Source organism: Hippichthys cyanospilos, chromosome 2, assembly GCF_059441005.1.
Source record: "Hippichthys cyanospilos isolate Australia breed blue-spotted pipefish chromosome 2, RoL_Hcya_1.0, whole genome shotgun sequence".
In the NCBI taxonomy this organism is placed as follows: domain Eukaryota; kingdom Metazoa; phylum Chordata; class Actinopteri; order Syngnathiformes; family Syngnathidae; genus Hippichthys; species Hippichthys cyanospilos.
In genome coordinates, this window is record NC_142370.1 from 29,189,832 (window position 1) to 29,217,816 (window position 27,985).

The following is a 27,985-nucleotide window of genomic DNA, read 5'->3' on the forward strand; positions in this document are numbered from 1 at the left end:
TTAGTGACGCAGAAAGCGACCACAAGCAAGTGCCTGGCGTTAATTCACATTGCATAGCTCAGCCAAGTCTAAGTTTACACCAATGGCTGCTGAGCGAGCGCGTTTCACCGGGCCTTTTCCCAGAATATGACTTTAGGCCTTTTTCCTGAGCAACACGGAAGGACCTCACCGGGACGAGAAGGTGTTCAGACTTGGACTCGTCGAGGTAAGAACCGCTGCAGCCGCAGCTAGCTGTTAGCCACCTGACCCTGCTTCAAATAGGATCTCGGGACAACGGCGGCCCATTAAGTGTCTTTCGTGCCCTCACAAAAGAAATCAAATAAAATATGCGCAAGGCAGCAGGGATCCGGTCCTACAAGATAATCTCATCTGAGCTTCGATCTTGGGTGCTGATGCTGTGCTGACTCACACCCCAAGCCAAGATGATGAGAGCTTTAGGAAAATACTGCTGCTAGTGCTATTGGGGATAAAAATATTTTACCCTTGGACCATGCAGGGACCTACAAAGTGACAGAAATAAACGGGTTTCCCTCTACAAAGTCAAAGCATCGACAATCGAAGTCGTCACGCTCGTAAGGACGAAAATGATAAGAAAACTTCAACCTTCAACCGGCTTATTTGTAGCAATAAGAGCTGAAAAAAATAGTAGAATTCAGATAGATATCGCAATTGAATGTTATAGAATGTAATTTGCAAAAGGAAAATGCTTCCTTTTAAGGAAAAAAAAACCCACTTAATTTTTAAGGCTTTTTAAAACATACATAATATAGTGTTTAGATAATTCCACAAGTTTGCAAAGCATCACTTGACCAAACACGTTTGTTTGTTATCTCATTTATCACTTATCACTTACTGACACATGTTTACACTACATACACACACACACACACTTTGGTACATTTTTTTTTCAATAAGTTGTTGTGTATGGAGTGTTCATGGGTTGCCTTTATTTCGCCAGAAAGCTAACCTGTAAGACCAAAACATATTGAATAGAATAAGTCTGATATTACTTATTGTAATACCTTCACTGTGTTGTTCGTGTTTATCAAGAAGATGTATTAACATTTATTAAAAATGTGCAAATAAAAATTTGCAATTTTTTTTTCAAACCAGATAAGGCCATTTTCATGACAACAGTTACAATGTAAAACCTTATCCTCACTTGTCCTCATTTCACATTATTTTGTGAACAGAGACCACATTTGTATTATTTTTATTATTTCAGGATGTACTTGGTAAAAAAAAAAAAAAAAATCTCTATTATTTTCTGGGTTATGTGATGTTTTTCTTTCCTTTTTGAAAGTTAGCACATCACATGATAGATGTGCACATTTGCTGGGATGCCATCTTATCCACTGTGAATTACGAGTTTCTATGTGTGATGTGTGTGTGTGTGTGTGTGTGTGCGTATGTTCTTGAAAGCATCATGCGGCGGGCTTGGCCACTCCTGCCCACTCTACTTCTTGCGTCGGAGCTGTGGCTTGTTCCGGTCCACGCGTCACCGTGCCACACCTGCCAGAAACTGGCCGAGAGTTTCATCAAGGTACCGCCGCGGCATTGGCGAATTTGGTGCTCGTGGCTACCTCCTGCTCATCGGTGGTCTTCTTTTTCAAGGGCTTGGAGAAAACGGCCAACAAGAATTTTGGGGGAGGAAACACTGCCTGGGAGGAAGACAAGTTGGCCAAGTATGCAAGCAGGTCAGTCGCTGCTTACAAAGTTTCAAAATACAAACAAGGAAAGGCCCAACACCACTTTTTCTGGATAGTTTCCATGATTTTTGCCACAAAGTCTGGGTGACTTCAGGATTCATTTACAACAATGGCAAAAGAAAGTATTGAACTTGAAGGCGTTTCTATAGACTCTTACTGTATATTGCAATCGTCAAAAAAATGTTTTTAAGCATCTTTGGCTTCACAAAGCAGCCTGAAGTGACCAAATTCAGATTTTTTCCCCCAATGTGTTCTGGAGCTGATCTTTTAATAACATTGTGAATTATCAGATTTTTTTTTTTTCAAATGAGACCCAGGGCACCATCAGGGTATACGGTCATAAAACCCATCCATATCTGATTTTTTTGTCACGCTGTCACAATTCTGTGCTCAAAAAGGCAGAAGCAAGTTGGAATAACTTAAAAGTGCATTTTTTGCTGATATACAAACTAGAGATGTCTTGATGTCCAAAGCGAATGCTTGACGTGAAAAAAGGTGAAGCTGATTTGAGTTCTGAGCCGCTGACTTGCTGTTGCAGTGAAACTCGTCTCCTTGAAATTGTGGAGGGCGCGTGTGACAAGGCCGACTTTGAATGCAACCGCTTGTTGGAGCAGATCGAAGACCAGGTGGAGACCTGGTGGTTCCACAGGTAACCACAGAATCATGGCTTTCAAATAGCTTGCAAGGGACAAATCTTGGGGAAAAAAAAAACAAAAAAACTTCTGTCTCCTTAATGCTACGCAGCCCCCTTGCATTACAAGCGGCCTCAAAGATACGCTACATCCATTCATCCATCCATTGTCTCTAGCCACTTATCCTCACTTGGGTCGCTGTCTTTGAAGCATCCAATACACATTGCCCAAAGGAACCCACACGGGCATGGGTAGAACATGCAAACTCAACCAAGGAAGGCTGCGGTGTGCTTGAATTGAACCCCAGACCCCTGAACTGTGAGGCAGATAAGCTAACCATTGCCGCCTCAATAAACAGACTGTATTAGTAGAAATGCTTAGAAATTCTCAAATCCCAAAACATCTCTGTTGAAAATGTTTATTTTTGTCATGAACCCAAAACTCATATATACATAAAATCTCAACCTTGCAGGCAGCGGGAGGCGCCCGACCTGTTAGAGTGGCTGTGCATCGAGCAGTTGAGACTGTGCTGCCCTCGCGGACACTTTGGACCCGACTGCAAAGGTCACTGGCCGACTCTGTTTCTTCCATTAAAAAGTGATGCCTGGGCACTAACGCTTGTATTATCCCAACAGCGTGCCCGTCAGGCCCCGGTGGCGTGTGCGGCGGTCAGGGTCGCTGCGAGGGCGAGGGCACTCGGCTAGGCGATGGCGAATGCGTGTGCGATCCCGGATATGCCGGCCCGCTCTGCCAGGACTGCGCCGACGGCTACTATGTTGACACGAGCGCCAATGCTTCCGCCGGAGCCTGCGCAGGTGCTTGCTTTCCACTTTCATTCTGTGCAAGTCTGGTGACATTTAAAGGAGCCTAGATACATTTCCCGCGTCAAAGTAGTTCTTCGCGTGTTTGTTTTTGTTGAATGATCGCATGTACCACGACATAGTTGAAACAATTGATTTAATCCAGATGGGAGGAGTGGAAATAAGTACACGGGATGCTACCACTTCCTCGGCAGAAGTGGTCAAGTTTCACCTCTTCCACATCCAGTTTTTATACATTTTTAGGGGGTGTGGTCTCACTGAGGAATGCAGGTGTGTGTGTGTGTGTGTGTGTGTGGGGGGGGGGGGGGGGGGGGGGGGGTAGTCATTCCTAACTCCCAAGTTCCCCGAAAAGAATTGTCGTGGAACTATCAAGCACACTAGCGGAAGTGGCGATTTGAAGCAAGCTAAGCATTTGAAAAGTTGTTGTGATAAACTCTGGTGCATTGTGTCCCCCGTCTTCCGTAGCCTGCTTCCACTCGTGCAAGAAATGCTGGGGGCCGCAGGACTACAAATGCCTGGACTGCAAAGCGGGCTGGATGCTTCATGACAACAAGTGCGTGGGTGAGTGGGCTCGCGTTTGCTGACCGGGTGACACCGACGAGTCTGTGTTAACCCGCCACGTTCCTGTGTCACTTCAGATGTGGACGAATGCGGCACGGAGCTCTCGCGGTGTCCTTCCAACACGTACTGTCACAACACGGACGGCTCTTACGACTGCAGAGGTAGACCCGGGTCTGGTTGGTGGCGGGTTGGAGAGATAAACAAACAAAATGTCTATTTGTGACCATGTAGAAGAGAAGATTGGATTACAGTAGTCTTTTTTTTTTTAATACTTGACAGCATCCCCACTTTTGTTGACTTGGAAAGCCCTGATGTGGGAGTTATGTCTATATGAATGCCGGTGTTGGCTGTGTGTTTTCCAGGTTGCGACCAGGCATGCGTTGGCTGCATGGGCAGTGGCCCTGCCCGCTGCAAGAAATGCGCGCGAGGTTACAAGCTGAAAGGAGCCAAGTGTCTTGGTAAGCATTTGATTTGCCTGCTTGATAAATGGTGTTTTGCTTATGATTTGCAGCGTACTTTCAACCTGGCTGTCATTCACGTCTGTTTATGACATAGAATCACTGTCAACTACCACAGAAAATGATCCCATTTAGTTGGTCTTTGCATTTCTGTAAAGAAATGCAACTTCAGGCATAGATCTGCATTCATTTTTTATTTTTTTTTAACATTTTTACCCAGCCGCGCTAGCTAGCTAGCGGGTTAAAAACAGAGCAAAGGAGCATCACTCTCATGTTTGTGACATAACTTGTTGTAAATACCCCCTTGGTATCAGTTTTGACCTTTTTGATCATTAAAAAAATTATGCACTTACCTAAGAAGCATGTTCTTCTTTTTGCTAAGGATTAGCGATAAAAACTCGGATGAGATACCAATTTTGTTAGTCTTTATAAAAAGAGGTTAGCAAGTGTACAAAAATCAGGATCCTGGGCTGTTTAGTCTCCTCAGATCTACCAGGTTCTTCTCAGCCCAGTATCTTATACAATTGTCCAAATTGTTATTATCACCATCTTCAGTCCATACGGAAGGAATGCTCGGCCGTCCAAGGTGCTTTTTCGGCCTTCGTCTCCTCCTCGTTCTGTAAACTGCCCCTGTCATATGTATGTTTTTGGTGAGGCACAGTGTGTGGCTTGCTTTGTCAGATGTGGACGAATGCAGCGAGGGCGCCATGCCGTGCCCGGGCCTTAACGAGGCTTGCATCAACGAGGTGGGCTCCTTCCACTGCGACTGCGCCGACGGCTTTATCCGGAGGGACAGCATCTGCGTAGAGAACAAGCCCCCCGGTACGTCACAAACCTAACGCGCCTCGCTTTTCCTGCCGCCGCAATGACATTTATTTGTGGCTTGACAGCCGGTCCGGAGAAGGGCCTGTTTGACGACATGACGGACGACGAGGTCCTGGTTCTGCAGCAGATGTTCTTCGGCGTCGTCATCTGCGCCCTGGCCACGCTGGCGGCCAAAGGTGACATGGTTTTCACGGCCATTTTCATCGGGGGCGTGGCCGCCATGGCCGGCTACTGGCTGACTGAGAAGGGCGACTACATGTTGGACGGGTTCCTCAAGGGCCGATAAGACAGGCCTACAAGGCTTTCGCTGTGGCATCCGCATGCAGGTAACGCTGCCCTCATTTGAAAGGACGCCGACCTGGACGCTGTTGGTTTGAGGGCACCGTCACTGCTGATTGTTCCAGTCATCCACTGGACTCCCTCCCTTTATTTTTTTCCCCTCTCTATCCATATTTTCATGTTCACTCTTTCTGGTGTTGCCATGATGATTGTCAGGACAAGCAGGAGCTCTTTAGAGCTTTTCAGGAATGATGCATGACAAGTAAATGAAACGCACGGTAGGAAATGAAATATATTTATCCTCGTCTTTGGCATGGAAGACGTTGCGGCCGATTGGAATGCACAACAATGTGCTTACTGCAAGGATGAAAGCTATTTATTTATTTATTTTTTGCTTTTAATTATTAGTAGACTAAGAGTCACTTTTATTTAAGCAGGAAGAGATGACAAATTGTGGCCAAGTTTGTCCCAAAGGTCAATTATATAATGAGCTTCTTCCTGGGAAGTCCGCTAGACAAATGTAGCACACCTCCTGGCAAAACGCTAAGGTGCGCTAAATGTTCGCTTGGTGTGCATGTTGCATTGATATTCTGGCCAAAATTGATCAACTGTTCCCCATGTCACATCTGGGGCACTGTACACACTTTTGACATTTCCAAGTCGTCCCTTAGCACGCGTGCTTCTGGCTGATGTGATTGGTCACCGACAAGCTCCTTGTCCAGCTTTGTTTTGCACCACCAAATGTTTTGATCCTTCACTTCTCGACTTTTCAATACACGCAAGAGAAAAGTATCTGGTTTTGTTGACATTTATTGGTTGAGTAAAGTGGGCTTATCAACAAAGTGCCCTTCTTTCTCTAATTGGACACATCAAGCATCTGTGACAACGGACGTGTTAAAAAAATGAACTTTGAGTCCCACTCCAACAACACTTTTTGTATTAAAAAATGCCCTTTGATGAGCAAATGCCTTTGGTCTTCAGATTCCAAGCGCCTCCTGGTTTTCCCGCAGCCAGGTGTGATATTTGTTCAACATGTGATCGTCAGGCGTCACCTTCAACAAAACGGACAAGATCCTTCCTACAAGCACTTGTTTGACAAATATAATTGGAGTCAAACTGAAATGAGAGCTTACCTGTCTCCATTCATCCACGCAGAAGATCCTATAGGAATCGTTGCCGTATTTGCCGATGCCGTGCAACTCAATGGGGTAACGCCACGCTTTGCTCATGTATTCATCTGAAAACGCCAATGAGGCAGTGTTGAATTTTCACTTGCAAAATCAGCACCTACATCTACGCTACTTGATACAGACAGAATCCGTTGGTTTTTGCCTCACAACAACATCTGTTTTCACACCTATTGTTTGTTTTAATTGTCTTGGAACTTTTTTTAACAATTTTCGGTGGCTGAAAATTTGGTTCATTTGTAATTTAATATTATACTAAGTTTCTATCACCTCAGGCACACTGTAAACATTAACATTGCGCTTAAACATAAGAAAATATTTCTATATTAAAGCACAGGATTGATTTATTTGATTAAGGTACACTGTTTAAAAGTATGCAAGATAACATTTGAGATGCAATGCTTTGCCGCAATCTTGGTCAACGTAGACAAATGGGGAATGAGACTCACCCGAGAATCTGATAATGATTTTGGCCCGAAGCTCAAAGAGGCCGAGCGGCCTGAGGAGTTCTGACATGACCTTGCGGTCTGCTTTACGGGCCACCTCTGCTGACGGGTAGAGCTCAAAGAATTTCCAGAGGAGCGGAATGGCCGTCTTACCTGCAGCATTAACAAACGGCATGTTTCCAACTATACAATTAAAAAAAAAAAGAAAACTTGTTTGTGTATTGTGCTGAAGCTTACCACTTGTCTTGTTGAGAAATATGGTAGCCACCAGCAGTTTCCAAGCATTATGGAAAAGGATTTCTTGGACAAGGTTGAAAGGCGAACGAGGAGGCGTCCACTTCTTGAAGGCCTTCCTTCGAGGTGGAGCTGGACCTTCACATGTTAGGGATGACATTTGTTCAAAAAGCTGCCATCATTTATACAAAGTGAGTGATTCAAATCAAACATTACTTTCTGCCAGGGGTTTCCTACTGAAGTAAGGGCTCCTTTTCAGTTTGTCTTCACGATTCTTGGACTCTGTTGGTGCGACAACGCAGGTGCTGTGTTAGCAGGAGTGGAAAGGTTTGTCCATTTGACAAAAAGTCTTCATGGATTCTTACTATTCTTGGACTCTGCCACTTTGGCGCCGATTTCAACAGTCATGTCAGACCGGAGCTCCTCCCGCTGTGCATGGAGGACAACATCGTGTTTCTGATCAGGCTCGCTGTCAGATGGCTCCTCATATTGGCCTCCCTCACTGACGTCCACGTCTGGATGCCCGGCATGGAGGACGACTTTTTGTTCCTGCTCAGACACTCTTTCAGTTGGCTCTTCAACTTGGCCTCCGTAGCCAATGTCCACGTCTGGATGCCTGTCACATGTCCGTTTCGGAGACCTCGCTCTAAGCGAGTCCAACCTGCGAGTGTCCTTGCACAGTGTGACATCTGCATGAGCCACTGCTGCCTGTTTGGGAGTCGTATGGCTCTCAAAGTTCCTCTGCTCTTCCCACACAGGTGGAGCCAGTATTTGGGATGCGTCTTGCGGAACGTGCCGCCGTTCGTCTCCAACAGAAAGGCAATGCAGCAAGGTTGCTGTAAAATCGAAGCGGTTGATGTCGATGTCTTGAGCATTTTTCACAAGGTACGCTCGCAGAGAAGCTCTCGATCGAAAAGTCTGCCCTTGGGGACTTCAAAACACAAACACACAAACGACGTATGCTGAGTTGGACAGCGCATGGCTATGACAGACAAGACTGTTGATGGGATTACCTGCAGATGTACACATCTAGTTTTCCCGCCGTCTTGCCCGTTCGCCGCTGCCGAACCTCTCTGGTCCAACCAGGTGGCATTTTGGGATGCTGGCCGCATGCACACAAATCCATGTGTCTTCCAACGCCAACAATACTTCCCAGTCAAGCTTGCAAAAAAGTGGGACATTTTCATTTCATTTCAGCAAAATTTCATTGAGAATCAACGCTACTGTGGCAATTTTGGAAATATTCCACACTGGAAAATCATTGTAATTCTTTTCATTATAATTACAGGAACATTCCATCATAATAATATAAATTGCCTGGGGACCGAGGGTCACATATGTTAGTGTATCAAACAATATTGGTGAGAAAAGCAGTAGAATTGATAAAGTATATTAACCATTAACTATATAAGTACATTAGCCATTAACTCCAGTTGTTTCATGGTGAATGCATTTGTTATAGAGCAAACCAACTGAAGTATTTTTTTTGTCTGATATTACTCAATTTTATTTGATCATGCGATTACACAAAATAAAACCATCTTGATCCAGATAATTTTAGAAAGTATGGATGTATAAATCTACTTTAAGATGTACATCTGCACTCAGATGATTTTATTGAAAATAATTTGAGTGAATTCAGTATTGTTTTTTTTCTGTGTATTTTTGTGAGAAAATTCCACTGTTGGCGGGATGCTTGTTACGTTGCTGTTGCCACTGGTCTAAAAGTTCCTCTAAAAATGTGAGGCGACTAGTTTGGCACAGTATCTCAACTGTTGCAAAACTATAATTACGAGTTTGTACAATGATCGTGCTAATCTTGAAGCGGCTATTAAGGATATACTGTATAATAGAGGGCAAAATGGAGTTCGTCTATTACGCATGCGCAGTGGCGCACTGACAAGTTGCGGTCGCAAGTGGAATTGGGGTACCTCTCTGTCACCACTGGGGGCATTATATTATCCCTTAGAGTAGAATGACGGACGAAGAAGAGTCTTCGGATTTCGCGGTTGTTGTGTCGCTCAAATTGACAGGATCCCTTACTTCACCATGATGTACGCTTAAAAACTAATCGGTTTCAATTGAACTTACTTTTGTTGACGCCGCGGGCCTGTCAGCAGCAGCGTCGTGTGGTTTGATTCGAACCAATGCGAGATCCCGTTTAGCTTAGCTAAGGGTGGCTATGACGTCGCCATCAAGCTGCAAGCAGGAAGTGGAAGCAGAAACCAGGAAGTGAGTCTGCGTCTGCGCGCCCCCAGCGAGTCATGACAGGAGAAGCCAACATGAGCGAGTGAGCAGGGAAACAGCCTGTTAATCCCAATTCGAGCTGGAACCTGTCAAGAAATGAGAGCCGTCCTGTTGTGGAAAGAAACAACACGTCAGCATTGGTGAGTGAGCGTCCTTGCGTAGTGTTTGCGTCATGGTCACTATCAGGCGGGATGGGGCTAGCAACAGCGGTTGCTATGCCAACCGCTGCTAAGTCAACTGGCTCAGCGAGTTAGCACAGCGCAATGCGACTGGCACTGTCAAACCGCATAAAGTAACTCGCTCCAATCACAATTGTTGACTACCCGGGAATGCTACGTACAACGCATACATTTTGTGTTTTGTTTTTGACACGATAAGATGTCCACTCAATGCTAACATTAGAAGGCTAACATGGTAGCCTCTTTGCTAATGTAAGGCACGCGGGCCAGATCCGGCCTCTCAATGCGAAAGCAATGTTTTCTGACTCCTTTTCCAAAATGAAGTCCAGCCCATAAGCGAAGACGGTGCATCAGCTAAGATTCTGCTCGTGGATGTCATGACCTGATACTCTCATCAGGTCATTTAAAAACTTATTGCGACATTGAAACTGACTCTCCTGAGCTGTTCAGATGGAGCGCATGGAAATGCGTTTTATTTAATGTTTTCATGTAAAGTTTGCAAGCCTGCATTTACCTGCATTCTTTTGTTCTCCAAAATGAAGGAATGCTGTTAATGTCGCACTGTCCAGATCCTTGATGGAGCTTGTACCAGTAGAAAAGCCACACGAGAATGCTGTTTTTTCTTCTTCTCGCTGATAATTCAGATTTCCTATCACACATTCCAAAAACATACTTTTTATCTTTTTCAAGACTCCAAAATCATGTTGCCCAGAGGTGTGATTGTGAGTGGTTGGCTGGATGCCGGTTATCTAAGTTGTACCTTGCTTCTAATCCAAAACTGAAGTGATCAGCCCCAGCTCACCTGCAGGCCTCACCAAATTGATATTTCACGTCATATTCTCACATGCGTCCCTGCTACAGGGCAAAAGTTAGTTCACTTGCTGGACTAGTGCGGGCAAATGGCACCTGCATTCAAACCAGGCACATGTACTGCCACACCATCAGTGTGATTTCAAGATGATAATTTTTCATAGTCTGCTACAGTGTGGCATTTTAGGAGCACAACAACAGTTACCAGTCCCCTAAGGATAGCCCTGGCAAGTTATGATTTGATGTTAATTACTGTCAATGGGTAGTAATGGGTTTTAAAAATACAACTTCAAATATTCATCAATAATCATCAAGTCACGTTGTTATTTCCATTGTTTTTATTTCTTGCATTTTAGAAACAAAGTTTTGATTTGGGTCTGATGTTTTGGTCCGACTGTTTCTTTGCAGTGTTTATGACCTTGCCTTCAAGCCAGATGGCAGCCAACTGGTAGTGGCAGCAGGCCTTCACGTCCTGGTAAGATTTGTGTTTCCATTTTGTGTCATCTTATCACATGCTGAGCTCAAAATGGTCATTCATTGTTTTGTGTCCTGGCATCTTGATTATTATCATTTTCCCATCAGTGGGCTTCATATGACTTGCCTCTAGATAGCTGGGGAAAAAAAGTAAGGCTTTTATCTGGATCAGATTTTTTTTAACTTTTTTTATCCATGCCCAAATAAGGTGTTGCTTAACATACTGTCTAAATATTCACCTTCACATAAAACAACTCTATCGAATCAAACAAACACTACTCATTATTTCATGCTATTTTAAAAATGGACCTGTAGAATGCAAATCACACACATCATAAGTTGTCTGTGCACTGGCTTCCTGTTCATTTCAGTTTCTGAACTCAGGACAATATATTTTGTACAGATTTCTGACTTGTGCATAATTTGGTAGATATGTTGTCATATACATTAGAATATAATGAAATCACGTTTGCAGACGGAAATGTTTCACAACAGAGGACTTTTCATCATAGCACATCAATGTCTTGTATGTAAACATGAAAAAGATGTCTGTGTAATTTTATTTTTATTTAATAGTACATACATAGTACATAAATAGTACATCCGGGCCTACTTGCTGTGTGACTTCTGAGCAATGCAATGGCAAATGTGTTGTAGGTGTATGACACATCAGATGGAACTATTATTCAACCTTTAAAAGGACACAAAGATGTAGTCTACTGCGTTGCCTACGCCAAGGACGGTAATAAACTTTTTCCTTTTGTGCTTTGTTTTTTTTCTTCTCCCCTTGTCTTGCTAAGTGCATTATTTTTCTGCAGGTAAAAGATTTGCCTCTGGTTCAGCAGACAAAAGCATCATCATCTGGACATCTAAACTCGAGGGTATTTTAAAGTACACGTAAGTGTAATTATGATACCACTTAAGGGCAAAATAAGAGATGATGACAGTTTGACCTTTCCAATGCTGGTTTTAAAATGACTTTGCAACTTTCATGTCTTTTGCAATGTAGACACTACGACTCAATCCAGTGTGTTGCCTACAACCCAGTTACTCACCAACTTGCATCGTGTTCCTCGGGTGACTTTGGTCAGTGCCAAATGGGATCTCAGTTAGTGACGTTGGAATTTTTGTAGAGCCTCACTATACTTACTTATTGTTGCAGGCCTTTGGTCACCAGAGCAAAAGTCTGTGAACAAGCACAAAGTGAGCAGCAAAATAACATGTTGTGGGTGAGTGAACGCCGCCTTCCGTCATTGAATTGGAATAAAGCACCTCTCCACTGAAGCGTTTCGCCGCTTTGTGTCACATCAGGTGGACAAACGATGGGCAATACCTTGCCCTTGGTATGATGAATGGAGTGGTGAGCATTCGCAACAAGAACGGCGAGGAAAAGGTCAAGATAGACCGCTCAGGAGGCTCCTCCTCTCCGGTCTGGTCCATCGCGTGGAACCCCTCCAAGTTAGGATCCTTTGTGTTGAATTGCAGACTTTCAAATGGAGTCACACCTAAAGCCCTTTTCACACCGCATTTAGAGGGGCGTAGCATTCTAACATCAAATGCATTCATTGTTTATGTGATGATTGGCGGGGACCACAGAATGCATTGCGGCAAGGCACCCCGAATTTGAAAATGTTCTTTTGGGTTGTGCTGGAAGTGTGACATACTCACGCCTCCAATTGAAGAGGAGCTGGCAGAGTGATTTGGTTTTATTTTGGCACTCATTTCAAGTTCTTGTCGATCCATTTGTTTTGTTTTTTTCTCTGCTGCTCTCTCGGTAATTGTTTTTCAATGAGCGAGTGCGATGCAAAACCGGCTCCAATGAGCGACTGCCGAAAATTCGAGATCATTTCGGGAAGATTCCATCAAGGGCCGCTAGGTGACAGCAGAAAGTCATGAATCTTTGGACGAGCTATTTTCAAAGGATGGGGACTGAAATCCTGATAACATTTCAATCATTTGCTTATCTTTAGTTTGCATAGCAAATTTGCTCAGATGATCCGTTTAGTATTAAGAAATGATAATATTTGTTGTTAAAAAACTAAGTAATTATATTGATTAATAATGTGAATGATGTTCATCTTTGGAAAAACATTTCACTCAATAAATTAACTGCCATTTAACGAGATAGAAAATAGACAAGCATCAACCAGAAACACTTGAATTCTAGAAATCTTTCCATGTTTGCATTTTCTAATAATCACTTCTACAATCTAACTAGGAAATAACAATGTATGATTAATGGTGAGCTATTTTTAGAGCAGGCCCACGGGCTCCGCTCTACCATAAATTGTTTTGAAGATTATATGGTGACTGTTCACCTGCATCATCAAAAAAGTGTAGTGGAGGGTTTCTTCTGCTAACGTTTTTTTTCTTTCTGGCAGGGATGAGCAACATGACATTCTGGCCGTGGCCGACTGGGGTCAGAAGCTTTCCTTTTATCAACTCAGTGGAAAGCAGGTGAGTACCGAACAAGAGTTGAAAGTTAGTTAAGAACTGTCTAAATTCACAGATTAATCGACAACTAGTTGTTAAGCAAATTAATCTACAAATATTTTCAAAATCGAGTAATTGTTTTGATCATTATTAACTTAAAATGTTCCAAATCCTCTAATTTCAGAATCTCAGCTGTGATCATTGTGATTTCTGTAATCCCTCATGAAATTAGACTGATTATCCTTTGTGTTTATTGATAATAAGAATTTGCAAAGAATTCCGTCTAATTTGGGGAAAGGGTGACCGAACCGGTTTTGAAAAAGTTGGTGAGTATTTCATCAATCCCACTTCTAGGTTATTGCTTAGTTGTTGATTTTTAATCACTAAATAATACCAAACTAATAACAATAATTAGTAAATAAACTAAATCCGGAAAATATGGTTTTGTCTTAGACTTTATTATGTTTTACTAGGTTACTTGATGGCTTAGTCAATAGAATAATCATTTATAAAGCTATTTAGTGGCAACAGTCCTACTTGTTTACCAATTACTATAAGTTTAACACTGATAAAAATTATGACCTGTTTTCATTTGGCTTTACCCCGATATAAAAAAAACAAAAAATTCTTTTGCTTCATTTTTATTTTAAAAAAGTGCTGTCTCTACAATTCAGTATTTCCTGGTAATATCACTAAACAATGCTAAGTAACACAAAAGTGTCAAATCGTTTTTTAATGAAATAAAGAAAAAGTAAATTACAACATCATTCGATCAATAGAATTATTGTTTCTAAAAATACTTGCATGTGACAGCCATAGTTACCTGTGGAAATGGATTAGCTGGGGTGCATTTGAGCTGGCCCTGCTCTGTTTTCAGGGCCCCTCACTGTCTCGCCCCCCTCCTCAACTCCCTGTGGGCAGCACGGTCATTGAACACAACTATGTACTGTTCCTTGGTCCGCCTCTACGCTACAGGCTCATACTCTCGTCGTTGGCCTACTTATTTATATTACTTTCACGGAACACTCAGTTTTGATTACAAAGCAAAGAATTGTGTGCAGTGAATAAGAATCATCTGTGGGTTGTCAGGCTGTTTTTTTCCCACAGAGACGAGAAACAGATGTGCAGAGGTGTGTAATGAATACGGAGCTGCCTGTGCACATGGTCTTTGAACACTTTATTATTTTTGTCCATCGAGCTCGCTTTTTTTTTTCTTCTTCTTGTTTGTTCAAGTGACTCTTAAAAGGACAATTTAATGCGGCGGCGTCTTTGAACAGCAAACGCCGGCCACAAATAAAAATGGCTGTCATTTCAAGTGTCGCGCCTGTCTCTCGTTGTGTGCATCAGATCGGAAAGGACAGGCCGCTTTCCTACGACCCGTGCTGCGTCAGTTACTTCTCCAAGGGCGAGTACATCGTGATGGGCGGCTCGGACAAGCAGGCGTCCCTCTACACCAAAGATGGCGTGCGCCTGGGTGTTATTGGCGAGCAGAATTCCAGGGTGTGCACCTGCCGGGTCAAACCTGACTCCAATTTGATGGTGAGCTTCCTCCCACTGGTCAATTGCTAACTGCAAATTCAACGTGTATAAATGAGAGACAGGTGAGATTGTGTGAGAGTCAGAGTGCCAACAATGTTCTAAACTGTTTTAGATCCATCCCAAGACAGTGGTTTGATTATATACCAACACCTTTACAGATTGCTTTGGGATATATTTAGCCGTAAGCGATGGGGAGTGAGTGCTGCAAGTTTCTTTTCTTTTTTTCTTTTTTTTTAATTTTACTGTGACTGTTCCAGCCACGAGAACACTGTGGCGCTCTTTTCTTGGAGGTGTTAATGAGATGCACTGCTACATTGTTGTTTCTTGCGTAGGTGATGGGCTGCCAAGACGGGACTATCGCCTGCTACCAACTCAACTTCAGCACCGTTCACGGCCTCTACAAGGATCGCTATGCTTATCGAGATAATATGACTGATGTTATTGTCCAGCACCTCATCACAGAAGCAAAAGGTGCAATTTTACTCCAGAAGCCAAACTTGTTCTTCTTACTGTCAGCTTTATGACTCATGCGCTCGCTTCTTGTACTGGTGTAAAATATGAGGGGATATAAAAGTAACTCTTCTGTTAAAATGCTGGGAAATTATGTCTTCATTCTATTTATGTCTAACAGTTTTATGGGTTTGCATTATACAACCATAGATGTCACGGTGTGGGATTTTGGATAGGCTTGTACATCCAGTGGTTCTTTGCAATAGAAAGAATGTTGAAAATAGGGTTGGATGTTGTTTTTTTGGTTAGATATTGGAAACACAAGTGACTTGATGGAACATGTATTTTTTTAAGAAAAATATCAAATAATTTCACCCAATCCTCCTTCTGCAAATAAGTCAGCTTTTATAGATTGAAAGCAGTTGAAAAAGTTTTTTTAACAGTCAGTTGGAAATGTCCCAATGCTTTTGAATGCACCAAGTCATTAGCGGCTAGCTTTAATAATGGAGACTTGTGCCGTATCGAACAACGACAGCCTAATTAACTGTTGGTTTCTTAGCGACCTCAAGTACCTATTGAATATGACTTTTTTAATTGCAGTGTGTTGATTTGAGTAGACGTTACATGATGGCAATTAAAACGGGAGTCATGAGGAAGAGTAAAGCTTGCTGGTAGCAACCAGCATTCTGTGAAGGTCAAGTTCAAAATCAAAGCCTACTATGATCATTGCAATTACATCCATGTATTATTTGGTGTCTTATTATGAAGTTGGCCTTTGCAGCACTCCATTGATGTTTGTCATTATGTTGCCGTCCCTTCTTGTTACACGACAGGAAGAAGTTGATTTCATTTATTGTCTTATAAATTGAAATATTGATTTGGACAGTGTATTTTGATTCTGAATCGTAGTAAATCAGAATTTGTGAGCCTTTATTTTGGCTCTGGTTGAATAGCACTCTATCAACCATGATGCAAGATAGAATCTGGCCACTTAGTCTTTGGGTTTGAAGATAGCAAGAAAATTGAAAGACAAAAATAAAGTGAAATAGTATGAAAAGAGGGTGGAGCAGTGGTTTGCACGCCTGCCTCACAGTTCAGGGACTAGTTCAGGGCGTCCCCCGCCTACTGCTTGAAGTCAGCTGGAATAGGCGCCTGCAAGCCTGCGACCCTTGTGAGGATAAGTGGCTCTAGAAAATGGAGTAAGAAAAGGTTTACTTGGGTTTTTAACTTTTTAATGACTTGGTTGCTTTTAGTTTTGCATTTTCTTCTCTTTCCCGTCATCGTTAACACCATCACTAACTTAATTTATCCTTAACTAGCTGAAATTCAGGCCAATAGTTTTATTTAATATTTTAACTGTTTCTAGATGTTATTACAGTTGCTATTTATTACTATTTCATATTATTACTAATATTCAAGGGAGCACTTATCAATGTGCATTTTCCCCTGTTTTTAAAATGGAGACATTGCCCTGGAGTGTTTCAGCTCTTCTGGTAATGCATTTCATCATTTCATGTGAAAAAAGCAGTGAGGTGACATATTAGAGGACACTCGTCTGGACACAGCTCCAAATTCTCTCTCTCACTCTGTTCTTTTTCTTCTTCAGTGAGGATTAAGTGTGGTGAGCTGGTGAAGAAAATCGCCATCTACAAAAACCGCCTGGCCATCCAGCTACCTGAAAAGATCATCATCTACGAGCTTTTCTCCGACGACTCTTCGGACATGCGATACCGCATCAAAGAGAAAATCTGCAAAAAGTTTGAATGCAACTTGCTGGTGGTCTGCTCCAGTCACATCGTTCTGTGTCAGGTTCGAAGAGCTACGCAACCTCTTTTATAGATGTACTTCTTGAGTGGCAGGCTTTTTTTTTTTGCAAGAGCAAGTTTTCAAAAAAATCTCTCAGCCGCAGGGGGTGTTTCCCTAATGTTTCCATGTGGTCTGCAAATGTTCTGCAGGCCCTCTTAACACTCTTGAAATCCAAAAATTAAGCCATGAGCGAAGGCAAAGGACGACATGAAGCAGATGGAGCGCGTGCCTCTGTTTCTTGTCTGTCTATGTGTGTTTGACAGACTGCTGCGTAGGAGAAGCCGCCACCACACATAGCTTACATGCGTTTAAATCATTCGGGTCTTCCTGAAACACGCATGCTCGCTCTCGTTTGATCATTCAGGCACTCCAAATGGGCTCCGCTCGTTTGGGATGTGGGCCTCCACGTCAAAGCAAATCTTTGTTTATCTTTACAGTGTCCTGTTTGTACTCTTGTTTGAATAAAAGATCAGTCGGCCAAGATTTGTTAGGTGTTGATGAATACCTCCCTCCCAAAAGAGGTTTAAAGGAAATAAGGCAGGTGATTTACAGGCTGTGAGATGATATCAAGTGAATCACTTCACACTGGTGTGTTTTACAGGAGAAGAGGCTTCAGTGTCTGTCCTTCTCCAGCGTCAAAGAAAAAGAATGGCTGATGGAGTCGCTCATTCGTTACATCAAAGTCATTGGCGGGCCGCCGGGCCGAGAAGGCCTTCTGGTGGGCTTAAAAAATGGAGCTGTGAGTATTTCCTCCTCTTTGAAAAAAGCAAGACAGAGCGCCAGTACTTGGATCATATGCTTGTGTAAGGGCATTTGTGACATCAAACATCTTGTAAAGATATTTTACTCAACGGGAGTCGAGAGTGAGGTGTGATTGCCGACACTGTTGCTGTGATCGCATTATTAGTGAACTTTTTTTAGGAACTATCAAGGTCACAGTCCCATTCTGGTGAGTGTGGAGTAGACAATCAGTGAATGATCACGAACCTTGCAATCGTTCAGGGGATGGCCAATATGGCCACAAAATAAAATCTCAATTTTCACCAGTCATTCTGGACGATTGAGATTTTAAGCCATTTTAATTTTCAACTTTTGGATAACTTTTCAAAAAGTTCCTCTCGTTGTTTTGTAGTACATAGTGGATGTATTATCCATGTTTTGAAAATGACTGTATTATGAAAAATACTATTTATTAAAAGAAAATATTTTGTCCATACTTAAAATGGCGTTTTTGTCAAACATTTGGGAAGGGAGTGTGGTTCTATATGGCCCACCATGAAAAAAGGGGACCCCAAAGCATGTAAGTTTCTATTCCTGATCAAAGTCCACAAGTTGATGTGGCCAATGCAACTTGGTTTAGCCTTTTTGACTATTGTCTTTTGATTTTTGTAGTTTTACTTGTTGTGCATTTCAACAATTTCCATCTGGAAAATGCACAGAAAATGATTGAAATTGATGATTGAAATTGAAAAGTCATGGAACGGTTTTTCCTGTAGATTCTAAAGATTTTTGTGGACAACCCATTTCCAATCACGCTGCTGAAGTTGTCAACGTCAGTGCGATGCCTGGACATGAGCGCCTCACGAAAAAAGCTGGCTGTGGTGGACGAGCACAATACTCTGCTGGTCTATGACATTCTCAGCAAAGAACTTCTTTTTCAGGTAAGTAAGAAACGCCTCAGCAGCCTGACGTATTTCAGCATGATGTGGAGTGGAGCTGTATGGGATCCAAAATATGCATCTTTATTTGTTAAACCTTTATTTATTTAGCTAAAGCATTTGACACGGCCCCTTTCAAAAACCCGACCTGGCAGAAGAGTTTTTTTTTTTTTTTTTAATTGCTCTCACTATTGTCAGGCTTTCATTTTTTGGTCATGTAACTTCTACAGTTACTGTAACTGTTCCCATTAATGGTAGCAATGATTTATCTCTTTGGCATTTGAACAGGGATAGGCTGACTTTACATCACCTGTATGTGTCATTGTTGATAAGTAAACAAGCTTTTGTTTGTGTTGCTTTCTGTGTAGGAGCCTAATGCCAACAGTGTGGCCTGGAACACCCAGTGTGAGGTGATGCTGTGCTTCTCTGGCAACGGCTACCTTAACATCAAGGCTAGCAACTTCCCCGTACACCAGCAGAAGATGCAAGGCTTCATGGTGGGCTTTAACGGCTCCAAAATCTTCTGCCTCCATGTCTATTCCATGTCTGCTGTGGAGGTCCCTCAGGTGGGTGTGGCAGTCTGGCAGTGATAGCAGACAGTCAATACAATTTTACATTTTTACTGTATGTGATAAATTTACCAATTATTGAAAAATAATCTTTACTTGACCAGCAATCTATTAAGAACCACCATGTGAATCTTCTTCGCATGCTGCTAATGTTTAGCGTTTACTTTTCCTCTCATCTCCTCCCAGTCTGCACCTATGTACCAGTACCTGGAGAGGAAGATGTTTAAGGAGGCCCACCAGATCGCCTGTTTAGGGGTTACAGACAGTGATTGGAGGGATTTGGCCACTGAAGCGCTGGAGGGCCTTGATTTTGACATTGCTAAGAAGGCAAGTTAACACTAAAGTCAGTTTTCAATCCATGTTTGCTCGCTGGCGTGCTAAAAGAGCACAGCTGGGAACAATAAAACAGTGGTGGCCTTGCCTCACCTGTACATCGATACGAAAAATGTGAGCGAGCTCAAACGTGCTGTTAGACCCCCACGGATTCCTGAACCCCAGTCTGAGAAACACTCATATAAGCAATGTGTCCGTTTAGTGTTTGAATCAAAAAAAAATTTATGAGTGTGACAGCATGCATTTCACTCTTTTGTATCTTTTCCAGGCCTTCATTAGAATACAAGACCTGCGCTACCTCGAGCTCATCAACAGTATTGAGGTAAAAGACACACGTCCTGTACTGTGTTTTTGCCAGAGTTGAGTGAATGAAACAGAAACAGTGAGGAAGCACCATCAAATTCATGACGTGCATGAAGTTGGCAGCGACTGAAGAATTGTTTTTGCAATTCATTCAAAACGTTGAATCAAGTATGTGTGTGCAAAGGACATCAATGCGATGCTTGCAATAGTTTGTTCTCAACTGACACCATCTGCCATACTTGCTTATGCTGACATTTTATTGTCAGGCTTTACAGCAGCGCCTAGGATAAGTTAGCTGCTATCTAGCAGCACTCGAGTTCTGCAGCGAGCAGTCAGATTAGTTTTCTGAAGCAGTTTAAAAGATGTAAATGACGCTTCAGTCTTTGATACTGACAGCCTGACACGGTTGCTGTTCCTGTTCCAGTTTATATTTAACTAAAAAAGATGTCGATTATTAAAAACAAGGATAAGATGCTATAGAATTTGTTCATTCATAATTGAGCACAAATGTGTTTATATTTGGTTTTTACCAAGCAAATCATCTGATCGGCATCTGACTGACTGATCTGGCGGATTTTGTCTGATTGGTAGGCAAGGAAAAAGAGGGGCGAGAACGACGACGACTTGTTCCTGGCCGACATCTACGCCTATCAGGGAAAATTCCACGAGGCGGCTAAGCTCTACAAGCGCACAGGCCAGGAGCCCAAAGCTTTGGGCATGTACACTGACCTGCGCATGTTCGACTACGCCAAGGTGAGCATGCCAGTGACAAACCTGCAAATTGATGTCACTGCCCCGTTTTGCTTTCTTCAAGCCTTCTTCACGGCAAGTGGTCTCCTCATAAACCTGCTATCAGCATATGGCAAGCTCATTGCGTTCCTTACCTAACTCCAAGCTAACCTCCAAAAAGAGCATCTGCTCGTGCAAGAATTCTTTGGAGTTGGAAAAACAAGTTGCTGCTTTTTTTCTGTCAAGGTGCATGTGAAGACTTTGATCATCAGCTGCACTTTTGTTTTGGCCAAGCGGATGATGACTTGCTTGTGTGTCAGATACTCTGATGGGCTTTTGATGTAGCTGCTGTATATTTATGTGGCCGTGTGGCCATCTGCTCCCTGAGGCTGCACAGTATGTTATAGTAAGGATGCATGCGGGAAGAGGGCGAACTCCGGCCGCCTAATGTCTCTGACCTGACACTCAAGAGTTTTAGGCATTTGTCAGCAAACACCAACATTTTTGATTACATATACCATCTTTACTTTCTTGTAAATTCTATGGTCTAATACCGTGAAAACACCTAAATGATGCCAATATCCTTGCATTTCATGTCTTAATTGACATGCTTAAGCATAAAAGGGAAGTCCAACCTTAACTTTTCTTTTCCACAATATGTTCAATGCAATGAAATCCACTTCTTTATGTTTCATTATATTTTACACATACAGAACAAATGGATGCAATAGAAGTCAATGATAACAGTTCAATTATCATTCAAGTTACCGTTAAAAAGATATCAAAACAATTCTTTCAAAATATCAAGGTATTCCTTTTTACAGGAAGTTTAAAGGAAGCGCTTGGGCCTTGAGGTGACACCTGTCATACAGCCCAATGTTTATTTACACGTTGCAGGACTATGTTGGGGCAGCAGACCCAAAGACGTCTCGCATTCTGATGGCCAAGCAGGCTGACTGGGCTAAGAGCAGCAAGGAACCCCAGGCAGCGGCAGAGATGTACATATCAGCCGGAGAGAATCTCAAAGCCATCGATGTTTTGGGAGAGCATGGCTGGGTAGACATGTAGGTATATTTTCAGACTTAGCATTGCACAAAACACATTGTCAAACGCTTACACCCAGCTCCATGCGGTCCTGATGACATGATGAATGCCGCAGCAATTTTGTGCTGTACACCATCTTTTTCACCCCCCAAAAATAAATGCTCCCAAAAATGATAGCATATGGGATCTAAATGACTCAAGGTGACCTTTAGTTTGGCATCATTTTTTAGAAAACCAAACAAAAACAAAAATGTTTCGCCCATGAATCAGTGTCAGCTCACTCCAGGCTTGAGCGAATGTCTTTGGCATCACCTGACAAACTTTTTCATCAAGACAATGCTTTACAGTTTGCACTCATAATATTGTGAGTCAAGACGAACATGGCTGCAAACTTTCAAGCCAAGTGATCTGCTTTGGCACCCAACTGTCAGCTGGGAGCGTCACATCTATTTACAGGCCAATATACACCTTGTGTAATATATGTAAAGCTATTTATCACTCAAGTGGCTGGCCAATATAGAAGTGTGAATCACAATATAACAATAGGCCTTGTTGAAATAGAGCTACACATTTTATTATTCATCCCCACCTCCTTTCTTAGAATCGAGCTTTTTTTTTTTCAAAAGCTTGTTATTGCTTTAGCCAAGTTAGCTTTTTTAATCTGGATGAATCTTTCCACGAGCTTTCGCTCCATGCGGAGCGTTGCAAATGGGTGTGTTTATTTTTATGTGTAGGCCTAGCCACTGGTCATCATCGCCAGCCGGTGATCCCACTCATTTTTTGGAGGCCTTCAATGATGGTGTGTAAGCGCATCCCCCTGCTTTTGCTTTCTCCTTCCACCCAGGCTGATCGACTTGGCTCGTAAGCTGGACAAGGCTGAGCGAGAACCGCTGGCAAAATGCGCTTTCTATTTTAAGAAGCTGAAGCACCACGGTTATGCCTCGGAGACTTACTCCAAGATGGGGGACTTACAGGCCCTTGTGCAGTTACATGTGGAAACCCAGCATTGGGACGAGGTCTGACACTTTTCTTCTCACCTGCTCAGCTCATCGGTGCATGTATAAATCCTTCTTTGCCTGTCACTCACATGGGATAGTGTGACCTCACCGGAACACGTGCGCAATGTTAAACGTTTGCGCTTGAAAAATAAGCTGAATGTGAATAACATAAGCCTCGTGATCTAATAAGCCGCTGCAAAAGATGGCCCTCTAGCCCAAGTTAGGATTAGAAATACAAAACAAAAAATGTTCTTGCATGACGATTTGGGTATCATCTTCCAGCTTCCAGTTGTGCTTCCAGTCACATTCCACAATGTGCGCTTACTGCCCAGATAAGATGGAAAGCTTTCTTTCTGAAACAAATCATTTAATCGGTGATGTCCAGAGCAAGTGGTTCAAAATCTGGCCCGATAACATCATTTGGACTTTACAGTCATTTTTTTTAGGTCCCAGGAATGTTCGGATCACACTCTTTGTTTTTAAGGATCTGACGATGCCGAGTTCCGGTCAGGCAATTACCATTATGTTTAAGTTATTAAAAAAAAAACAACTAAAAACCAAGGAAATAGTCTCAAATCATCAAATACATATCTAAATGTACATACAGACTTGTTCATCGAATAAATGGATTTATTATCATATTTATGATATATTTGCATGTTTACATTTTCATGAACCAATCCACCAAGACAATAGCAATTACTTATGCTTTCAAAATAAAATGACGTTCTATCTTTGTTCCCTTTTCTTGCTTTCTAGCTCAAAGTAAATTGGTCTGTCTCTGACCTGTTTTATTCTATGTTATTGTACGTTATATGTACTGGGTTTTTAGCATAAGATTAGCAACTACATGAACTATAGCCATGACATTACTCTGCTGTTGTGTGCAGAACACTCACTCTCATTCACACATGCTCTCTCTCCCTGTCATAATGTTTTTTTTGCCTCCTCAATTCATTGTCGAGGTATGGGATCAGCGGATCCTCATAATCAGCTTACTCAGACTATGATGCAAAAAAATTGGGTAGGGACATCCCTTTTAATATTTGGTGAGAAGATCGAGGGAACGAACCATCTGCGGAACTGTTTTTCTATCCTTAATCGGGCAGACCAACGAGTACTGTATACTTGTACTCACAGCCTTAGACCAGCACACCATTGGACAACAAGCTTTTAGTAATAAATGTTTCCTTGGAAGGTGTTTACATTAATTAGTCTGAATCATTCAAATAGTCCAAGTGGTGCAGTTCCCCTCCTAATTGAGCGTGAAATCCACTCCCTTTACACGCTTCATTCGTAGCCACTTGTGACTTGGTCCCGCTATTTTTGACTGGGGCTGTTGTGTGTGTGTCTTGTGTCCGCTTGTCAAAGTATCATCAAGAAAATGTGCTTTTTTTTTTTCTTCTCAGGCCTTCTCCCTGGCAGAGAAGCATCCCCAGTTTAAAAATGACGTCTTTGTGCCCTATGCTCAATGGCTTGCTGAGAACGATCGATTCGAGGAGGCGCAAAAAGGTGAGTTGGTGCCTCTCCTCATGCAGTGTAAATGTGAATATCTGGTCCAGTTCCACTCAGGTGGAGGCCAATTTCTACTCTGGACAGTTTTCATGGATTTAAAAAAAAAAAAAAATGCTGCTCATCCACAAGAGAAGATGATCTTCTTTGGTGAAACTGAGCACAAGTCAGCTGTGCTTGATGCTAGCTGAGCGACATGCACGCATGCGTCTCATCAGCGGGCCTCCGAAGCAGCTTTGATGATGATCATGATGACTACCAACCGTACGCATACTTGTAATCAGCTCCTAGATTGCAAATTGTGATCTCAGCAGGCACATTTCCTCCTATACATCATCTTCCTGCTCTGTGAAATATCTGTCGCAGTGGATGCCTCAGCAGGTCTGATTGTTTGGGAGCATGCTGGCTTTCTTTTACTTTGCATTTTCTTGATTTTGCATGTAAGGAAGTGAGGCGCTATTTTTTGACATTTAATTGAGACTGAGCGTATTTTTGAATGACCTCATGATTTTTTTTACGTTTTCATTCACATTGTTGATCCGATCCAAAACTATCTGTTTGATACCATGTTCGGTTGCATCAAATTACTTTGATTTTTTGCATAATTTTTTTGCTAAGATTTTTGCTAACTTTTTGTGTTTGGAATTCTGTGGATGTCGAGAGGGGATGAAGCCAGTGTGCTTCATTTGCTTGCCGGATTGTGATGTCTTTGCAAACATGGACTTTTGCTGTTGTAATTATCAGCTTCTTGGGGAAACAACGACCCCTCTTTATTCTGTCATCGCCATGTAACCTTACATGACATAATAATCAATACACTACCTACCGTATTGTCCGCACTATAAGGCGCACCCTCAATTAATGACATATTTTAAAACTTTTTCCATATATTTTTTCCAGCACACTGGATTATAAGGTACACCCTCATTTAATGACATATTAAAAAAAAAAAATTCAATCACAATATCGTAATACTCAAAGTAATAACAATAACAACTCCAAACTCTCAATCGCATAACTCAATGTCAATATGAGCAACCTTGTTCAACTGTAAACACACAAAAGAAACAGGTAAAGATTACTTTATCACTTCATTACCCATCTACAAATACCAATCTCAATATTGATCCATTTATAAGGCGCACCTGATTATAAGGCGCACCATCATCTTTTTTTTTAAATTAAGGCTTTTAGGTGTGCCTTATAGAGCGGAAAATTTGGTAATTTAAAGAAAAAAATAGGAATATTTTGAGAATACAGATCACAATAAATAATACTACAATTATTCATCAGAAATGAATATCACTTCATTTGTGCATTCATTTTGTTCTTGCACACTTTTTGTTGAACGCATGCCAGATTTATGCAAAAATATCAAATCTTTAAACTGGCCCAAAGCTTAGCCATGGGTTTGGAATGTTTGCTTTCTTGGCCGCTGGGCCCCATTTCTCGATACTGTATTCACATTAAAATATTTTTGGCCAATTATTTGAGTGAGACCACAAGGAAAAGTTTGCCAAGTCCCGAGGGTTCTGCAAACTCCAGTTTGAGGACCGCTAACTTCGGGTAGGCCTTGACCATCAGGGAAGGAAAAAGACATTGAGCATCACCGGGTTGTAGGGTACGCACCAGGAAGAATGGTTCCAGGGCTTCATTCACATCTCTTCTCACCCTGACGTCCCCATCACGATGGACTTATGTGACTTGAGTTTCCCCCTATATAGCCTTGTAAAGTTTATGACCCTTGGGCTTTTTAGTTGAGCCTCAAGGTATTATAGAAGCACCACATAGTGAGGTCTGTCCGTTCAGTTTATCGCACATCGGTCTTATGGTCTCGCGTGTTCCTGGTCCAGCCAAGTAAGTGACGTCAGTATACTGTATGTGGACCCCCAGCTGTGGTTTTCCGAGCAGGCGTGCAAGTAGACTGCAGTCCATCAAGCTGCTTCTAATTCCACTCTGATAGCAACGCAATAGCACGTGTTGACACCTCTGCCTTTGCCAAGATCCTTTGTGCTTGTGTACTGCCAAACACAGCAAAAGCCTGCTTGGCCTCTTCAAGACCTCACCAAAGAAATAATCTGACCTGAGTGAAAATGAGCTCATTTATTATTAACTATACTGTAACGTTCCTATTTTTCGTCATTGACTAGCATTTCACAAGGCTGGGCGGCAAAACGAAGCTGTCCGAGTGTTGGAGCAGCTAACCCAGAATGCCGTCGTGGAAAGGAGGTTTGATGACGCCGGCTATTATTACTGGATGCTCTCCATGCAGTGTCTAGACATCGCTAGAGGTGAGGCCCGCAGCATCTGCCGCACTCACACATCCCTCACTCCCTCTCTTAACGTCTGTGTTGGTCCTCAACAGAAAATGAAGATCAGAGAGAGGAAATGCTGAAAAAGTTTGAGCATTTCCAGACTCTCGCAGAGCTCTACCATGTCTATCACCCGATTCAACGCTACACGGTAAGAAGATGCAGCACTGGCCTGGCTATAGGAAGTCTCTCTCTCCCCCCCCCCCCAATGTAAACTCCTTACTCTACATTGTACTGATTTCACCTTGTTAATTTGAATTGTGCATATTTGAATGATTTAGCCGGTCTGGTAGGGTATTACGAATTAACAGAAATTACAGTAAAGATAACTTTATTCCTAGTGCTGTCCATAGATTTCAAGAATTGATATCTGACATTAATTGATCTAGTTACTCGTTTTTAATCTTACCCAAACATTTGTGAGAAAAATGCTCAACCAGTGAAAATAGAAAATATTCAAAAAAAACCTCCATATTGCAATGACTAGCTCAACCTGGGGTCTTCTCTAGTTTTGTCTGGCAAAGAGCTATGCTATGCCTCGCTACATTCGTCTTTGTTGTTATCGTTAGCTCTGGGTGCCGGCTTAACTTGAGCTGCTTCTATGCTAAGCAAGCTCCTTCCAACAAAGGATGCATATGACTCTAAGGTGCAATTTGGGGCATTTTTTACATTTAAATTTGTCATTCATTGGACCGACAGCTCTCACATGCTCTTCCATTTTCATGTCTTCCTTCTGCCTGTGAACCTGCCCCCGAGGTTATCAGGCAGCCAATCAGTGTCCACTCTAGGGTGTGATTGACCTTTTGTTTCCTAACCCCCAACAACTCAAGCACAAGAAGCCCAATGCATAAAATCGGATCAAATCAGTGTGCGGGAGACAAAATTGAAGATTGGAGAAATTTAAAAAATAAACACATTAACTATGACCGTAATGAATTGATCGCATTAGCTCCGAGTTATGCATTTTTTGACAACCAACGCCTCCATGTCTCTTGCAGCATGTGACGGGAGGTCCTCTTCAGCTCTGTGCTGGGCTCTGATCACATCCCAGCACTATTTTTACTCATTTGGGACAGGGAGCGCATAGTTGTACTCCGCTTTTGTGATCAATTGAATGCTGTGCTGTGCTGGACTTGTCTTTCATTTGTGTCTTTCATTTGTCTTAAGGATGAGCCCTTCAGTTCCCTCATGCCAGAGACACTCTTCAACATCTGCAGGTTCCTCTTGAGCAACCTCCCAAAGGACGATCCTCCACCAGGCATCTTTAAAGTGTATCCTTCGCTTTAATAAAGCACTGGAGGGGGGCGGGCCACGCGGGGACAGCCTACTGCTGCTTTCATCCCGTGGCGCTGTTGTCGCATGCCTCCGATGAGGAGATGGAAATCAGACGTTGCTTTTGAATTGGGGTTCCACAGAATTACTTCAAACAAAAAACAA

General features: G+C 42.4%; 3 protein-coding genes across 4 annotated transcripts in view; 2 read left to right on the plus strand and 1 right to left on the minus strand.

Moving 5' to 3' along the window:
* Positions 1-6,250, plus strand: creld1b (CRELD disulfide isomerase 1b). Its single transcript, XM_088405302.1, has 11 exons — positions 1-205; positions 1,423-1,543; positions 1,615-1,697; positions 2,248-2,358; positions 2,814-2,905; positions 2,977-3,156; positions 3,628-3,723; positions 3,801-3,884; positions 4,086-4,181; positions 4,863-5,003; positions 5,072-6,250. Exons 2-11 carry the CDS (start codon positions 1,427-1,429, stop codon positions 5,290-5,292), a joined length of 1,221 nt encoding a protein of 406 aa, XP_088261428.1. The 5' UTR covers positions 1-205; positions 1,423-1,426; the 3' UTR covers positions 5,293-6,250.
* mbd4 (methyl-CpG binding domain protein 4) lies at positions 6,080-9,518 on the minus strand. 2 transcript variants are annotated; one of them, XM_088405291.1, is made up of 8 exons: positions 9,244-9,518; positions 8,166-8,313; positions 7,518-8,083; positions 7,369-7,434; positions 7,156-7,290; positions 6,922-7,071; positions 6,419-6,522; positions 6,080-6,337 (listed from the first exon to the last, which is right to left on the minus strand). In XM_088405291.1, exons 2-8 carry the CDS (start codon positions 8,276-8,278, stop codon positions 6,263-6,265), a joined length of 1,209 nt encoding a protein of 402 aa, XP_088261417.1. In that variant the 5' UTR covers positions 8,279-8,313; positions 9,244-9,518; the 3' UTR covers positions 6,080-6,262. The 2 variants fall into 2 exon arrangements, with proteins under 2 accessions (XP_088261417.1, XP_088261410.1); XM_088405284.1 differs by having other exon boundaries at positions 6,080-6,522.
* ift122 (intraflagellar transport 122 homolog (Chlamydomonas)) overlaps positions 9,175-27,985 on the plus strand; it is a 23,838-nt gene continuing 5,027 nt past the window's right edge. The window contains exons 1-23 of the mRNA XM_088405274.1: positions 9,175-9,539; positions 10,797-10,863; positions 11,520-11,604; positions 11,681-11,759; positions 11,872-11,948; positions 12,025-12,091; positions 12,174-12,320; positions 13,244-13,319; positions 14,643-14,834; positions 15,167-15,305; positions 16,891-17,093; positions 17,692-17,829; positions 18,587-18,751; positions 19,117-19,314; positions 19,504-19,644; positions 19,919-19,972; positions 20,545-20,706; positions 21,580-21,746; positions 22,571-22,742; positions 24,134-24,236; positions 26,387-26,527; positions 26,602-26,699; positions 27,716-27,819. Of these exons, the coding sequence (XP_088261400.1) occupies positions 9,496-9,539; positions 10,797-10,863; positions 11,520-11,604; positions 11,681-11,759; positions 11,872-11,948; positions 12,025-12,091; positions 12,174-12,320; positions 13,244-13,319; positions 14,643-14,834; positions 15,167-15,305; positions 16,891-17,093; positions 17,692-17,829; positions 18,587-18,751; positions 19,117-19,314; positions 19,504-19,644; positions 19,919-19,972; positions 20,545-20,706; positions 21,580-21,746; positions 22,571-22,742; positions 24,134-24,236; positions 26,387-26,527; positions 26,602-26,699; positions 27,716-27,819 (2,819 nt within the window). The 5' untranslated portion in view covers positions 9,175-9,495. The remainder of the gene's footprint in view (positions 9,540-10,796; positions 10,864-11,519; positions 11,605-11,680; positions 11,760-11,871; positions 11,949-12,024; positions 12,092-12,173; positions 12,321-13,243; positions 13,320-14,642; positions 14,835-15,166; positions 15,306-16,890; positions 17,094-17,691; positions 17,830-18,586; positions 18,752-19,116; positions 19,315-19,503; positions 19,645-19,918; positions 19,973-20,544; positions 20,707-21,579; positions 21,747-22,570; positions 22,743-24,133; positions 24,237-26,386; positions 26,528-26,601; positions 26,700-27,715; positions 27,820-27,985) is intronic.

What these genes read in the sequence shown, in the direction of transcription:
- creld1b (XM_088405302.1), top strand. Translation starts at nt 1,427, where the DNA reads ATGCGGCGGGCTTGGCCACTCCTGCCCACTCTACTTCTTGCGTCGGAG. An exon ending in TTGGCCAAGTATGCAAGCAG is followed by an intron (nt 1,698 to 2,247) that starts GTCAGTCGCTGC and finishes TTGCTGTTGCAG; the next exon opens with TGAAACTCGTCTCCTTGAAA. An exon ending in TCATGACAACAAGTGCGTGG is followed by an intron (nt 3,724 to 3,800) that starts GTGAGTGGGCTC and finishes GTGTCACTTCAG; the next exon opens with ATGTGGACGAATGCGGCACG.
- mbd4 (XM_088405284.1), bottom strand. Translation starts at nt 8,278, where the DNA reads ATGGATTTGTGTGCATGCGGCCAGCATCCCAAAATGCCACCTGGTTGG. An exon ending in TAGGAAACCCCTGGCAGAAA is followed by an intron (nt 7,291 to 7,368) that starts GTAATGTTTGAT and finishes TAACATGTGAAG; the next exon opens with GTCCAGCTCCACCTCGAAGG. An exon ending in ATTTCTCAACAAGACAAGTG is followed by an intron (nt 7,072 to 7,155) that starts GTAAGCTTCAGC and finishes TTAATGCTGCAG; the next exon opens with GTAAGACGGCCATTCCGCTC.